The 16,772-nt window shown below is 38.1% G+C and overlaps 1 protein-coding gene across 1 annotated transcript in view; it reads right to left on the reverse strand.

Moving 5' to 3' along the window:
* The window catches only part of POLQ (DNA polymerase theta), a 51,644-nt gene that overhangs the window by 29,237 nt on the left and 5,635 nt on the right, over positions 1-16,772 (reverse strand). The window contains exons 4-12 of the mRNA XM_062513026.1: positions 16,026-16,182; positions 12,020-12,128; positions 9,178-9,397; positions 7,151-7,295; positions 6,907-7,053; positions 5,673-5,885; positions 2,324-2,466; positions 875-1,079; positions 220-362 (exon numbers count right to left, since the gene is read on the reverse strand). Of these exons, the coding sequence (XP_062369010.1) occupies positions 220-362; positions 875-1,079; positions 2,324-2,466; positions 5,673-5,885; positions 6,907-7,053; positions 7,151-7,295; positions 9,178-9,397; positions 12,020-12,128; positions 16,026-16,182 (1,482 nt within the window). The remainder of the gene's footprint in view (positions 1-219; positions 363-874; positions 1,080-2,323; positions 2,467-5,672; positions 5,886-6,906; positions 7,054-7,150; positions 7,296-9,177; positions 9,398-12,019; positions 12,129-16,025; positions 16,183-16,772) is intronic.

Below are 16,772 nucleotides of genomic sequence, written 5' to 3' on the forward strand. Positions count from 1 at the left end.
GTTAAACAGCATGCATCACCTGCCTACACAATAGACACTAAGGTAACACACTAATTCTAAAGAATGTTCAATTTAGAAACTTCTCTTCATGAAGGATAAGCTAAGCAAAGCACAGACAAATCCAAACCTATAATCATGCATCTGTCAAGAACTTTGCATTATGCTGTCTCCCCTTAGTTTTGGTAATAGAAAATACAGGACACAGAATAAGGAACCTACCAAATAGACAATATGCAGATCATTCTCCAGAACAAAGCTTTTCATAGCTCGCTGCAGGTCAGCAAAGATTTCCATGGCTTCAGTTGGTGAAAGAGAAGAGGAAAGAGTAGCTGAGCCAAGATGTGTTGGGTGAAAAACCTTTCCTGTTTTAAAAAAATACATACATAGTGCCAGTTCATAATAATTTCAGATTGTGCTGCATTTGAGAGATTTCTGACTCTTTACAGCTGTTTTTTCAATAAAAAATAACATATGTCTCCATTCTGAAGACAGAAAACTGTAAACAATAACAGGCTTAGCTTTGCCTATGTCTAAACTATCCTTTTTCTCTTCTTTAGAAAAACAAAAAACACAGTCTGCAGTTAATATGCACCAATCCTGTGGTTAAAGTCTGCTTTGTTTAAAGATTTTTCCGGACTTTGTAGACTAGGATGCATCAGTCTTAGAGATGATATGGTGTACCTTCCAAGAAAATGTGCATACAAATTAAAGCAGGTGTAAAGATACCCTCCAGAAAGCCAGAATATTCTTGATACACAATTCTTTAAAATAAAATAAAAATGCAGAGAAGTCCTTACTATTAATTTACATTGAACATCTACTCAGTTAGCCAATCAAAACTAACTGCAGTCACTGGGAGGAACACCAACTTTACCTTTCACATCATTGCCAGAGTCCACAACCTGAATGAATTCATTTTCCAGTAGCCATGCCACACAAGCCTCGATAGGTCCAGCCTGCTCTTTGTCTTGCCCTTTCCCATTTTCCCACTTGCTTTCTTTCAAGCTGGATGCAAGCAGGGTGCAAGAGGTGTAGATCTGCACATCCTCTGGAGTGTTGGCTACTCCCCCCACTATGATCTGTTGAAGAAAACTACCTGTTCATATCATATTGCCAGAGATACAGTAGGACAGAACATCAGATCAGAGAATCAAAGAGAGTGATCCATCATCTCCATTTTAAAGAACTACTTTCCCAGAGAGGGGAATATGAGGGAAAGCAACAGCCAACTTTTAAAGACTTTCTTGGCAAGAAGTCAGTCATCTTGGGTAGGAGGACTAAACTATAGAAAAGAATGATTTACAAAATCTTATTTTGAAAATGGACATACACATAGCAGCAATTTAGATTTGAGACTAGCCTGAGGCATTTTTCTTAGTCAACACTGTGAAATATTAAAATATGTTAAAACACAAACTGAAATTTTGTGACTACAAAAAGCAAACCATGAAGGTGGAGTTCTTGTAAGGCTTCAGCATACTGAAGGTTTCTCTTAATAAATATGAATGCTGAGGGTGATTTTGTTTATCTTGGATCTGGGTTTTGCTTTAAAGGAACCCCGTTCTTTTAGATAGCTCTTATGTAGAAAAACGCATTTAGAAATTCCACTGGTCTGCTAAAATTCAAATCTATGGAAGTACAACCAAGTTCTAAGCATCACAAAAGTTTTCAAAATACAGTAAAAGTATAGCAAACAAATTCTATTTAAAGAGTTCTGTATCTAATCTAACTTCAAGCCCAAAAGCAGCTTTGAAAAGGGACAAACCCACCTATGTGGAATAAAATCCTTTTGGTCCTTTCTACTCCTATAGGAACCCTACAGAAGAGATAGCAAATTGGGTACCACCCCTGTTTGCTCGCCAAAAATGTATTCACAGAATTTCAATCATTCCCCTGCAGAAGAGGTCGGTAAGTTGAGGGGGTAAATAAGAGACCCTATAAGATTCCACAAATGTCATTATGGCCCAATTCAGCCCACAAAGCCTCTAGGATCAGTAATTTACAAGCACGTTCCAGCTAGGAATGTCAGGTCACATGTAAAGTTTAAGAATTACACTTAGTTCTGCCTGCTGCTTGAGTACATCTAAATGCAATAGCAAAGAGTCTTTGAGTGCTCACATCCCGATCTGTAGCACGCAGAGAAACATCCTAGACAAAATGCTGAATACTGAAGCAAACTGGCAGACTCAAATTAGATGACCAGATCGACAAAGGAGGAAACACATGAAAAAGAAATGCACAGAAAACATTTGATGGTGTCACAGAAGAAATCATCCTGCAAGGGTACAAGCACAATTCTAATCCCTCTCTGAGTGTCCTGTACCTCAAGTATTGCTCTTTTCATGCTAGAAGCAACACCTTCCCCTTCTCTTCTAAGCAAACAGCTGCAAACAGGCTTGAGAGATCCCTGAAGTAGAGCAGCACCTTTTGATCTCTCTGAGGGCTTGCAAACTAAAATGCTCTCACCTATTGGAGAAGAAAAGAAAAACAAAACACAAAAACAATGACCTTTGTACTGCATCTTGGCACTATAACAACTGCACACAGTTCACCAAGGAAGTATTATTGGATTGGAAAACTGTTAAGTATTTTCAAAAAAGTTGGGTAACAAAGAGAAAAAAATGTGCAACCTTAAACAATGCATGTGAATTGCTATGTAAGAACTGCACAAATGCATAGTACATCAGAACCAAGGCAAAGCAAGCTTCAAAGTTACATTAGGCTACTCTGGATCTTGCCAAGTTATCTAAGGAGATTCCACAGCCTCTCCATGCACTCTTGCTTCTTGTTCTGGAGTTGACTAGAACTATAATATAAAGTGGCATCAATTTGACTTTTTCATTACATTAATAAACTGAAAAATTCTCAAAAGTAAGAAGAAAACATAAAAGCTGCACAGTATTTTGACAGTTTGTATGAAGCCAACCAGCTTTCACTCCAGAAATAACTAATTCAGAAATCCAAAATTACTGATCTCAGTAACTATGCATCCTCAATTTTCATATATGCATTTATACATACATAAACATCCTGCATGGTTTCCACTGAAAGTACATCTCAATATATCCTACCTTAAAATTTTCTGTCAGACATTGTTCAGTTCATCTTTAACTACTGAAACTCTGCGGAAGACAAAAAATGTCCCAGAGCCATGAAAGAAAAATTTAAATAATGGGTAATCTCCTATGATGAGATCACAGTACAGCTTAGCCATGGAAAATGCAATGGTCACATAAAGGATATTTTTTCGACAAAGCTATTAGAGAGAAACTGGGTAACTGGAAGACCTCAGCTAGTTGCAAGCTTTGCCAGCTGGCACAGGATAAATCAATTATGGGTAGAACAGGTTTGCCTTTGACTAAGAGGAGAACATTAGTTTTGGATTAGCTGTACAGTAAATATTATGATAGATTTATGATAACTTGTTAAGATTTAAATTCATGTAGTCCGGACATTGGGCAATTTTGGTGGTGGGTATCTTAGTATGATCCTAGGAATGTTAACTCAGGATAAAACTGTAGCTGTGGAAATGCTACAGTAATTAGCAAATCCAGAGGTAATGAAAACACAACTGCACTTAAATTTAATGGACAAAATAAATAAATGCAGTGTAGGTGAGTAACGAAATACAGCTTAAACATAATTACATCAATTAACTACAGGATGAAATTATGCTCAGAAGATATGTCTTGGATTTTTTTTTCTTATCCTACCAGGAGAAACTTTTGGTATCTGTTGATCATGTATTTTTGACAGACCTGGGGAGTAGGTAAGATAAACTGCCTGTTCAATGCAAACAATGTAAAGCAGTGTTTTGTGAAAGCTTATTTTTATTTTAGCGATAAAGAACATCTATTCAGTTTGTATTTGGGTCCTGATGTGACCTGAAGTTTCCTCTGAAACATTCCCTTTGACTCTTTCAGAGTGATGTATCAAAAACAAAATCTAACAGAAGACAGGTATCCACTTAGCTCTAAGTCTTATCTGACAGTTTTACAAGACTTGGGGGATATCCTTTCCCAAGATGCCACTGATAACTTCAAGCTAATCATTACAATCTAGTAAACAATAAATTTAAAAAGAGGAACTAAGCTGTTCCAATATTAATTATTAAACATTTCAGATACTAGGGGAGGTCCAGGTTAGCATCAGACTAGACAAACACCAGAAAACTGAATATCTAGGCATAAAACTTCATTAAAACCAACAAAGACCCTACTAAATTCTAGTTTTTGTTCAGCTTTACCTATATCTTCTTGGGAAAATGGTAGTTTTGATGAATGAATACAAAAAGAAACAAATTTCACTATCCAAAACTGTATTTTTAAATTTATATCAAATCAAGAAAAATAAATTAAAAATCAAAATGTAAGACAACCCAAAACTACAATGTTGGGAGAGAAGGAGGAGGAATTCAACCCAACAGCATTTATCTTCTGTCTGTCAGCTAAATTTCATATCCACATAAGGCATTTTTTCCAGCTGAAGTTGCTGTTCTTCCAGTCTCCCTACTCTGTGACAGAGTAGCAGCTGGCAACACAGTTTTATGTTCTCATCCAGAAGACTCCATGGAGCGGAAAAAAATGGTACATTCATGAAGCTCATCAGCATAAAATCAGCTGCTTACTGTGCACAACACTGTCACATCAGAACTGTCAAAAGGGTACTAATTATTGTAACTTGAAGGAGAAAAAGAAGAAACATCAAGGAATCATGTAATTTTACACCTGCCAGCTACAGTCAAATGAGAAAGTCTGGAAAATTTCGAAATCCAGCATGCAGCTGCCCTTTCCTTGAATGCATAGGGAGAGCTCACAGAGATATAGGTCGCAAAATGCTCTGTTGCTATGCTACTCAGGCAAAAAATAGAAAGCTAAATGTAGGAACAGTCTGCTTACATAGGGCTCCAGCAAGCACCAATCAAACAATCAGAAGAGCAAATCCTACTTCCCGCATCTGTTGAACTTATTTTCTACTGTGTTTATACTTGTATAATGTGGCTTTTTGCAAAAATCATCCACAAAGATAAATTTTGACTGAAAATTAAAATAACAGGCAGGATTATTTTGTTGAATGTCAAACACACATGCCACTGTATGCAAGAAGGTGCCATATTATCTAGTTATATATGAACTACTGTTTGTATTTCCCTGTCTCTGTCTCATTACTACTTTCAAGATCCATAAAATTTAGCAGAAGTTTAATAAATCTAAATCATAATTTGAGACAACAGAATTTTGTCAAATTAGGGTTGTAGACTTTAAATGCATTTCTTACATTTTAAGCCTATCTGATGAGAGTTTACTGCAAATTTTCTCGCTGAAACTCTAGTTGACTTTAGTCAACTGACCATGGATCACAGAATTAAGGCAAATGAACAACACAGCCTTAGAAGCTAACAAGAATTCAAAGGAGAAAATAGCCTGTTCCTGAAGTAACTGACATATAAATACTAAAGTCAGTCTCAGGCAGTGAAAACAATCCCCTGGGAATTACAAGTTTTACTCCATTAATACCAAACAAATTAATACCAAGCACATTCATATTGATTAACCTAATCATACAGAATACCAAAGGAATTCATCATGATTAGCCCCTGATTGCGAAGTACTGCCCTGGATTTAATCAGGTTAACACCACTCCTACAGAATGTCAATAAAGACTCTGCTTACCCTCTGTGTCTATCCCTTTCCTGCCAGCCCTTCCAGCCATCTGTTTGTAGGTGAGGATGTCCAGCAGTCTGCCACCAAAGGTGGGTGTCCGGATGATGATGCGGCGCGCGGGAAGGTTCACGCCCGACGAGAGCGTGGAGGTCGCTGCCAGGACTCGGATCAGGCCCTGCCGAAAGGCTCCCTCAATGATGTCCCGCTCGTCAAAAGTCAGACCTGGGGAGATGTGGCTTTTAGTGACCCTCGTGATGGTGAGACTGAATTTAAGAGCTAAAAGTACTGCTGTACAGCAAAGGAAGAACAAAATCAAAGAACATTCACCATTCACTGTTAGGAACTAGACTTGAAACACTACCCTAGTTAACTTCTTTTGACCGGTAAGTGAAGCAAAATTTCACCATTAAGTTTTTGTTATTCAGCTAGCTTTTCTGAGGTGTTTGTACAAAATGTAGCAAGATGAACTACTTACTGCATATTTACAAGCATTGCAAGTAAATACATAAAGAAATAAAATAAAAATGAGAAAACAGTAGGGAACTAGGATTTACTCATCTGCCATCCTGAGCCTGGATTCCTTCTTTGTTATTCCCATTACAGGTCTACTATATATCTCTCTACATTACCGTCAGAGCTTCAGGCCAATTTTATAAGAAAAACAGAGTCTATAAGCATTTGGAATTATTCCTTCGACATAATTAATGCCATAGCTACTGCTATCTCTCCTAGTCAGTCTTCTCTCTCAGTGAACCAACAGGTGACGTATCCTATTACCTACCTAAGTAAGAAATAAAAAATCCAAGCAGAAGTGTTCACAACACATACTCCTTTTATTTTTTTGTTATACTGCCTCTATTTACTAATTTATTTCAATATTAACCTGAGCAGAATTGCTCTGAAATACTCTGGCAGCTTTAGGAACAACTTGAAAATGCTGGAGCTGCAAATCAGTTATGTTTCCAGGCATTTCACAAAGAAAAGACCAGGTAAGTTGAATTCCAGAAGCTGCTGTTATCCAACACAACAGAGAGAATATTTAGCAATACAATTTTTTAATTAAAGTCTTTGGCCCCAAAAAGGAATTTCAAATTTGCCTGTAACTGTAGGATTCTCAAAGCTTATTTAGTCATAAGCTACAAAATGCTTAAAAAAGCATCTGGTAAATTGCTGATACCTGCAGTAAAAAGAACCCGTATGACTTAACCATTACTGAATTCAAGACCAAGATATTCAGGAATACCTGCATGATGAAATGCCACTCCCCATGGCAAAGTACGCTGGAGCACAGGATCCAGGCCTGAAATCGAACGCTTTAACTGATCCAGGACCTCATCGATCCCTTCTCTGTCCACAACAACTGGGGCAAGGGCTGAGTTTTTTACAGAACCTTGAGAGAGAATGTATTTTTATAGCTCCTACCAAAATTAATTTTCATTAAAGACACTGTGCATACTGTAGTCTTCTATTAAGTACTTTTTTCTTACTCTCAGTTTGTTGCAAACTGTAGAACTCCCTGGCAATGATGTCTGCCAGCTTCTCACACCAGTTCTTGGATGGACAGAAGAGCAGGACTGAATGGCCATCACAAACAGTCTCATAACACAGGCTCACAATATGATCTTCATCTCCCTGAATTGAGATAAAATATTTTCAGTGCACTCTCAGATTGAATGAGATTTGCAAATGCTGTCCTTCTTCTGTATCCCAGTAGGAATCTTCTACTTCCAGGCAGAAAGAGAAGCAAACAAAGAACATGAAGCACTATTATCTTAGTTTCTGTCTTGCTTTATGAAATCCAAGCACTCATATAACGACATTGTTGAGGGTAGTTTTAGACCTACCCATGAATACATGTAATGTTTTGCATCTTGCTTTCAGAACTCTTTTTCTGAATGAAGGTCACACAGTGCACAAATAAATCACTGCAACCTCCATATCATGGCTAACAGCAGTGGGGAAGAACTAGGAAGAGCCCCAGAGGAAAACCCCTCTACTTTAACTAGGGAACATTTGTTAACTTGGATGTTTGAACAAAAGTGTGACAGGTAGCAGTCTAAGCAACCCCAGTAAGATGCACTCAGCAAGCACTGCTGACCAAAGACTATAAGTGTTCAGAGCACAGTGGAAGGCTTTTGGGGATAATACTTATATAGATGTTCATGCAAAACCCTGCTGTTTACAGCTTGCTTTTTTGGTTTTAAGATCCTAACAGAGTCCCTGCAACTGACCTGCTATGCTTGGCTATGCCAGCTTCTCTTGTAGCAACCAGGCCACAGGAGGACGAAAAAACCGTAGGAGTACAGTAAGAAATAAAAAGCACTAAAATGCAAATGAAAACAGGGGAGCAATGGCAGGAACTTCTCCACAAGGATTCAGCAAAATTCAACTGAAGTGGTGAAGTCATCAAGTTCCCTTTTATTGGTTCAATCTGAGGCACAGAAGTCTGAAGATGCAGCGACAGACTTCAAGACCAAGATCCCCCAGCCTTATAAAATAAGACAACTCCTTTAAACCATTGAGTCATAAGCCTAATTTAGTTCTTTCACTTAATTTTGTAACTATCCAAAGCAACTATCTCAAAAATATCCAAATGCAACATCACCTTCTCAATATGACCACATAAAAGCTAACTTCCAAATGATTTAGTGAAAAACATTTCCTCTTTGTTTCAGGATACTTTTCCTTTGCTCTGCCACCACGCTACTGACAAGAGAAGGCATGTGCACAGCAAGAATGGAGTGCAAAACATTCTAAAATATTGCTGCCATTCAGCCCATAATGTCCAACTACCACACTAGTATTATAGAAAGCAGTTGAAAGGACTGGAGAGAGAATTCACCCTTCAAAGACTCCACAGAAAAGTACCTACAAGTAGAGAGCTCAAATTTCCCACTTCTACCCATTTGTTAGGGGTAATACTATAGTATATTACCCCTAAGTTTCCATATCCTTTTCAAGCATGCAAAAGGACTAACTACTGAAAACAGATTCAGAAGAATAGGATGGACATCTACCTTCTAATCAGATCATTTTAAAAAAATTAGATCATTTAGCAGTTTAATACAAGCAAGTTCAATACCAGATTTTAATACAAATACTTTCTCCCAATTATAAATGCAAATTCCTTGGCCTAAGCAGGAAACACTTACCTGCATTTGTGAAAGGGAAGTAGATTTCCAGACACAAGACAGAGGTGTGGGTAAGAGGAAAAATCAAACTCTTTATACCTGTCAAGTACTCAGAAACATAACTGCAAAGTCAACTGTGTTTTCAAGTCAGGTTCAAGAATCTTCAAAACCTTCATGAGTGTGTATTTTGAAGTTTTCTATTTAAATCATCAGAAGGCAAAAATACCAATTTTATTCTCAGTTTCAGCATGAATCTATAATGTAAACAATGAAGTCGTGAACATCAGCTATTTAAAAATAAATAAAAAACATACCAGGGGCTGTCTTTTTTACTTTAGCACTACAAAAGGCATTATCCCAAACACTGCTCAGAGTTTTGTTACCTTCAGTTGCAGCTTGGGCTGAAATTCTCGTACTAAATTCATGGAAGAGTCATATATGCTGCTGCCAATTTTCACCCACTCCTTGAGGGGCACAGGGCGGAAATCTGTACAGTACAGCTCTGCATCTAACCATGAGGCCAGGAGCCCCAGGTTAGGGAGGGTGGCACTCATGCCTACTATCTGTATCCCACCAAAACCAGGACTGGTGCTCCTTGTGTGTCTGGAAGTGGTGAAAAGAGAATGAAAGTTAGTGACAACACAGGCTACTTTTCTGGAAAATGGAATTCAGAAAAACCAGTTTGATCTACTTCCTTCCAGCCTCTCAAATGCAAAGTTCATTTTTCAACTTCTTGACTAAGAAAGAAGCAATACTCTACTCTTAGAAAACATGCTAGGTTATGCACTGATAACAAGATAATTCAGCTTTTAATCAATTTGAACCTAAATCTTTACCTTCTTTAGGTAGCCAACAGCTATAAATTGACTGCATATTAGGAGAGACTGAAAACAAATACAAAGATCAACTAGTTCCTTACCACTAACAAAAACATGGAAATAGAGGAATGGTTCAATCTCCACTGCAATCTTTCTAAGCTTAAATACCTTAATTAAAACACTTTTTTTGTTTCCATTACAGGACAAATAATACTAGACTAATGTCTTCCTGGATCTGGGAACCAAAGCCCTAAGTACAACAAAAAAGCAAGTAACTTCTGTTCCTAAAATGCTGAACAGCAGCTTTCACTAAAGACAGTGAAAAGTAATGGACTCCTAACAAACCCGACAAGACAAACTGTTAATATAGATACCCAAATTTAGATTTTAATTCAGGCTTTTACATCCACATAATAGCGGGGTTTTTTATGCTTCTAAGCTTGTGTTTGAAAAGTACTCATTTACATTGCACTGAACTACAAATCAAGACATTAAAAGATCTGACAAATCACCGTGAGCTCAGATGTAACCTGAATCTTCTTAGAAGACCCCGGTAATCCTGGCAAAGACAAGACAGAGAAAACAAGACTACCCAGAAGCTGTAGTATAAAAGGCCAGTCACTGATGAGACAGAAATGAGAAAGTTGAGGAGAGGCAGATTCTCTGTTACCAAGCTCTTTAAGCATTTGCTAGTATAGCTTCACCATTAAGATTACAGATTTTTGTCCCTACAGGAAACTTTGGACCTTTTCCTCCCTAACACAAATTTTGACCTCCAAGGATTAAAAAAGTTCCAGCTCTACAACACAGTATTTGACTAAGGAGGAAAAAAATCTGCTGCAGAATTCTGGCCGAGTCTCGAAAAGCCTCGTGGAAAAGCATGGACACCCACACAGGCAGTGGCCATCTGAGAACATTTCCTTGCTGTGAAGACACAGCTTGTACTCCAGTGGGACAGGCACTGATCATTCTGATAACTGGCCAGACTGTACAGTGCTCGAAAAGTTTATATAAGCTCATTAAATAACAGAAAGGAAAAAAAAAACCCAAAACACAGACTTAGAAGGAAATTTGAGAGATGTGGTCTTCAGCTCCAGGAATCCAGTGGATTCCAAAATAAAAACACCACCCACTTCTTTCATGTCAGGAAGTGGTACAGGGTACCAGTGTCACCTTGATCCTGACAGAGAGATGGAGAATCTGGGCCCTAGCATGCCTGCAAGGTGAAGGCTGAAACACTGTGTCTCCCCAGGAACATTCCTTGATGCACCTGTACTTTTTTCCCTTAGCAAGTCTTTTCTCCTACCTGTTTCCTCAATGTAAGGGAGTAAAGCAGAGGGTGGGCCTGCACATGTGCTGCAGCTACCTGATAAACCAAGAGAAAAGGAGTGGCAAAGTCACTCACACTGCTCCAAAGTGTACTAGCTTCCAGGATTTATGGGGAGAATATAAAAAGTCAGATATGATTAAACCAAGAATGCTGCTGGCTCCTGGATATCACAATGGGAAATACTGGATGAAAGATCCAGTGGAGAGACAGTGTAGAAATGGCCGCTCGCCCAGAACTAAATAGATGGTCTCTGCTTAGCCCAGCACTGGTACAACTCACAAGACAAGAAGCAGCAGAAAAAGACTGGCAAAATCTGACTTTTTAGATAAGGAAACAGTTGATTTTGACTCTCCTCTCAGCACCACCAATAAAGATTAAGAAGGTTGCACCACCTCCTCCATTTCCTTTTTTCTGTGTTTGGGCACTATGGAGCAGCTGGACAGTTTGATGCTGAGAATCTAGACACTGAATTCTTAAAAGCTTCTGGAGGTCTTCTCAAACATTTTATCTACTCCCCAGTGTCAAACAAACTGTGCTAAAAGCAAGAAAACATGCAACCACTAGGCTATCACAAGTTATAAGCAAAAGCAGAGTTCACCCTGAGAAGTGATAACTAAGCACACTATTGACATATCCTCTAAACCTTCTGATCAATTCACCATGCACAAGTTAACAGCATGCCCACTCTTCCACCATATCAGAGAATTCCACCATAAGATAATTACACCATTTCATGAATCACTGAAAAATTAGGCAGGGAAAATCTGCTAAGGAAACTGGTTTAAAAAAATCCAAATTAAAAAAAAATAGGCTAAAGAAGTAAATTAAAGCTTCAGCCTTACTTATTTTCCTGAGAGGATAAATCCCATGGTACCACACAAATTGAAAACCATGAGGAAAAGAGGGTTTAACTTCAATGGCAGGCCCCTGAAAAGTGCTATGATGCGATCTTAATAAACAAAATATTCTAGGTCATCACTCATAAAAAGCCAACCCAAATTTCCATTCACACGGAGAACAAATATTTAGAGTCATCAATTACTTAGCATTAAAAGACAAACATCTCAGTCTACTCACTTTTTTGTCACCTTCTCTGTAACATATCTCACTTTGGTCAGGAGGAGTTCCAGCAGGTACCCTCTATGAGAGTCTCCCAGCATGTGCAACTCATCCACAACCACCACTCCTGATAAAGAAAAATACTCGGGTCATATCTGACAAACCACCAAACTAAGAAAAAATAGCCTTAATCCTTCCATATTCTATGTGATGAACTGAAATTTATATTCACAAATCCATCCATACTTACCAACACCACAATGGCTTCCCTCTGTCACTGAGGGAGACAAATCATGACGGAAGTCATGGCATTTCACCCACCCCAACCACACATACAGACACACAATCAGATTTTAAAAAATATATTAAAAAATATAGGTTGAATTGTTAGTCCAGATACCACACAAAACAGTATTGCAGCATCTATACTGTAACCTCCTTGCCAGTTAAAACCCTCAGGCTTCAGAGTATCTGGAAAGGAAAATTCCAGCACCCAAAAGAGCTAGTCAAAAATTTTGTTGACATCACTGTCTTAGTTAAAAACATCATTTTTTTTTACTAATGCAGTAATGTCAGGAAAAAAAAACAGGAGCAGATGTAATTACACTGGCAGAGTCTGCTTCCTATTAAATTGCTCTTCATTAACCAAACCTGAAAGAGAGCTACTATTTAGCTTTGGCTTTCTAATGAAAAAAAATCCTTATGTGACAGCATTGTTGCCCTCCTGCAAATGACTTTTTAATCTATCAACCACCTCCATCAAAATTTTAAGGTGTGTAGAAATATCTAAAAGAATAATGTCCAAAAAGGCTTCTGAATATCAGCAGCTGGAGACAACAGACCAGACTAGGGTGTCCCTGAGGAGAAAATACAGAGCCACTACTACTTAGGCACCCAGTGCACCTCATGCACACATCCCAGCAGCAGTATATACTCTTTCTGACCAGCTGACAGGGTCCCAGGGATACAGAGTAGGATAAAGGAAGGTTAAACAAAAAAAGCAGGGCACAGAGGACATCATGCTTCATTAGCTCTGCTGCTGTGGAATTTTTTTTTCCTCTTTGGTGCAGCTATGTAATATCTTTCTGATATGGCTAAAATAGCAGGAGCTTAAGGGCAAATTTGACCTTATATTATCTGCCTCAATGCTATTTTTCCTTCTCTTTTTTCTTCTCCTTCCTACATATGTTCCTTCTCTCTCTGTTTTCTCCCTCCTTCTCTTTCAAAGCCACTTAAGTTAGAAAAGAGTTCTGCACTGCTTCAGCAACCTCTTTTACAAACTCCCACCCATCCAGCTCCTCTGTCTTCCAGTACTTCATCTATTCTCTGCTTGCTTGTAAAAAATGGCAATTCATTGGTCACCAAATACATATTTTTTCAGCTATCAGGAAAACCTTCTTCCTGCTTCCCCATACAATCTGTCTGAATTCTTCCAGAGCTGAGACAGGGCAGTTTAAACAGATATCTACCAAAGTAAAATCCATACAAATTACTTCAAACCTTCATCATACTAGATAGGCACTGAAAATGAGGCTAGACTCAGTCTGCTATTTCTGTCTGCAAATTAGCTGTATCCCTGGAAGACAGCTGAAAAAAATCTACTAAAAAGTACCTGAGAGCTACCAGACACATTTACTGTAGAATAAATAGGTTGTTTTAATTCCCCATCCTGTTTAAAACTAAAAAGTCCTGAATGAAAAGCAGGGAGGACTTGATTTTCTTTAAAATATAATTAAGCTAGTAACGTTTTAATTTTAAGTTTAAATTAAGAAACAAATATCACAACAACACATTATAAATCCATTCCCAGCTGACACACTAAGAAAGCAGCAGATTCTTCTCTAATAATTTTCCTAAAAATTTCTTTAGCATCAGAATCAAGAGGCTGAACAAGAGGAATATCATCTCCCATGTACCACATCATATAATAAATAGCAACACAGCATTGCTTTTAACTGCTTCATGCATTCTGGCAGGCAGAGGATTTGAGTTTCTCTCAACAATTTCCAAAGGCAATGTGAGCTATCAGCATGGGGTTGACATCAACAAAAGGAACAGCTCAGGCTTGAGATGGAATCCAGCCAGGATTGCAATCATCTCCCAGTAACTCACCTCAAAAGATAAAACACCCTTGTTACAACCTAGTCTAAATTTAGAATTAATTAGAAGACAAGGTACAATCTTGCAGTTTCAGACAAGCTTGCTTTGGGTGACAGCTAAACTGGCATTTTCAGTTCATACCTGTATTTTATAGCTTCTATGAAAATTTACCTCCAAACAGAACACTTGTCCCCTTCTTACATAAATATGACTTTTTAAAATCAAATTTAATTTAAAAATTAATGTCAGAGAAGCATATAAAGAAAAAACAAGCATTTTACCCTTATTTCTGTTATACACCATATTGGGGTGCAAGAGAAATGAAGGTTTGCAGCAGAGGTATTTTCAAACGGTGAAAGAAAAACATGATGCATTAAGGAGGTATTTGTATTGAGAACACATACTCAAACTCAAATCCTGTAGTCACTTGGCTGCTCATATTTAAATGACTCTTTTCAAGTACATTCATTTTCAAAAGCACAACAACACGTAGGGATGAAACGGAGGTTCCAACCACACGGATTTGGTGTATCTCTAGCTTCTAAAAGATGATATCATTAACAATACATTTTAATATACTGAGTATGCTTCCAAGGCATACAAGCAAAAAGAAAGTTGCATATCCTGACCCCACTTTCTGCCTTTGTGCTGGCAGCACAGCTTGTACAGTGCAGTGACACAGGATCAAACTAACCCTAGTTTAAACAAGCAAAAAAACCTTAAACCATAGTAACCAAAGTAGCCATATATTGAAATAAATAACAGGTTTTCTTCCAAGTGAAGGGATGAAGATACACATTCAAGAATTGAGTTGGACTGCAGAAGCCTTTATTTGAATGAACTTAAAATGCCACACAACAGTCACCCACTCATCTTCCAGCCCACTGGCAGTCTCTAAAGCATTCATGGTGATTCAGCCACTATAGATCCAGGTGTGAACATGCTATCCCATGACCTCACACTGAAAAAAACCTGCAAGATCTTATTTCTCATTTTATCTCTAAATAGCTCTTCTGGTACACAATGCAGCAGAATATTATGATACCAGATGCACACAGAACAGCAGTTTCAAAGGTGGAGGTCTCAGAGCTGTTCAATCCTCATCTATTTTTGCAATTTCTATATTCTTAAAATAGCATCCAGCTATGTTACAGGACAAAGAGAAGAAGGGAAGGACTACTGTATAAAACATAATTGGGTATAGCTTTCTCGAGCAGAGAAAAAAAGAGAATAACAAACTTCTGATTGGACTAGAAAAGCATGTCCCTCTCCAAGTGTACATGGAAATGTTGGCCTTCTTCAGGTTTTATCTCATCCCCAATACTTAATGAATACTTTCATTATATAGTGTCCATCAGGGCCACAGTAACCCAGAAGCCAATGTTACAAGAACAGAGGGTTTTTGAGCAAACAAGTCAGAAATTAATGGCACAGCCCTCCCAGTCACCATGCCTACCCAGAGGAGCAACATGTATTCATTCTGCTCATCTGGATACAAATGAGCACAGAATGTAATTCTTTCTCTTCTTCAAGATAAATGGAGACAGATCTTAGATTCCACAATCTCTGTCTAAAACAAATGAACAAAATGCGTTCCTGAACTCAAACATATCTCAGAACATGAATTTGGTTTTATTGATTAGAGAACAGTTCCTAGCTATCGGAATCATTTTAAAAAGCAGTTGGCCATACATTTGAGACAAACTAAAGCCTGCAGCTTCTACCTACTCAACCCAGTTGCTGAGCTACATAGAACAGTGCTGACTATCCTCCCAAATCCAAATAAGAGGTTCTCTGGAAGAAAAAAATTGCTGCATATTCCTATATGGTACATCTGTCACATACAGAACTCAGAAAATTCAAAGTGATTTCACATGTACTAAGAATACATAAAGCCCACAATAGTCATCCCATAGTATTTTACCCAGTGAGTCCATTTTGTTTTCTTCTATGAGCCTATTGATTATTCCATTGGCTTTCTCAATGGTGCAGACAGCAACATCCAGAGCAGAGAAACGTCCAGCTGGAGCCATGCTTCCCATGTAGCCTTCAACTCTCACATCCACCTCCTGAAACAGGGCCTGTTTTCCAAGGATATAGAACATCATGCCAAGGTTATAATTTTGGTATTTGACCAATGCCTGCTGGAATCACATAAAAGCCTGCACTCTACTTCTACAATTTCTAGTACTTTTAATGCCAATTAATCAAATTAAAGCCATATCTCAGCCAGTTAGTGACACTTCTTTTTCCCACTGTCATTTTTTATTTCCAAAGCAGATGCCACAGAGTACACATTGCACGACAGTGTACATAACTGAGTAAAAGATGAGGACCGATGCTTTGTATAGGAAGATTTAATATTAAAAATGTTAGGGAACACACAGTGCAACAGTTTAGAATATGTACAAAGTTACATACACATTATATATGTACATGCATATGGCTTATGTACAAAGACACCTTGCTCTTGAGAAGTCCTGGGCAAAAGCCAAGCATGGAACTCCAAAGACAGTGATTACACATCTCACACTGAAAGCCAAGAAACAACTTCTCTTCCAGGTCTCCTTACTGCAGTGCCAAAGCTTTGACACATCCCACACTAGCATTAACAAAAGATACAAATATTTGGACCTCACAGGTAGGTCACCTTTTGAGTTCAAGTATGTGC

The sequence above is a fragment of the Cinclus cinclus genome, chromosome 2 (assembly GCF_963662255.1).
Source record: "Cinclus cinclus chromosome 2, bCinCin1.1, whole genome shotgun sequence".
NCBI lineage: Eukaryota > Metazoa > Chordata > Aves > Passeriformes > Cinclidae > Cinclus > Cinclus cinclus.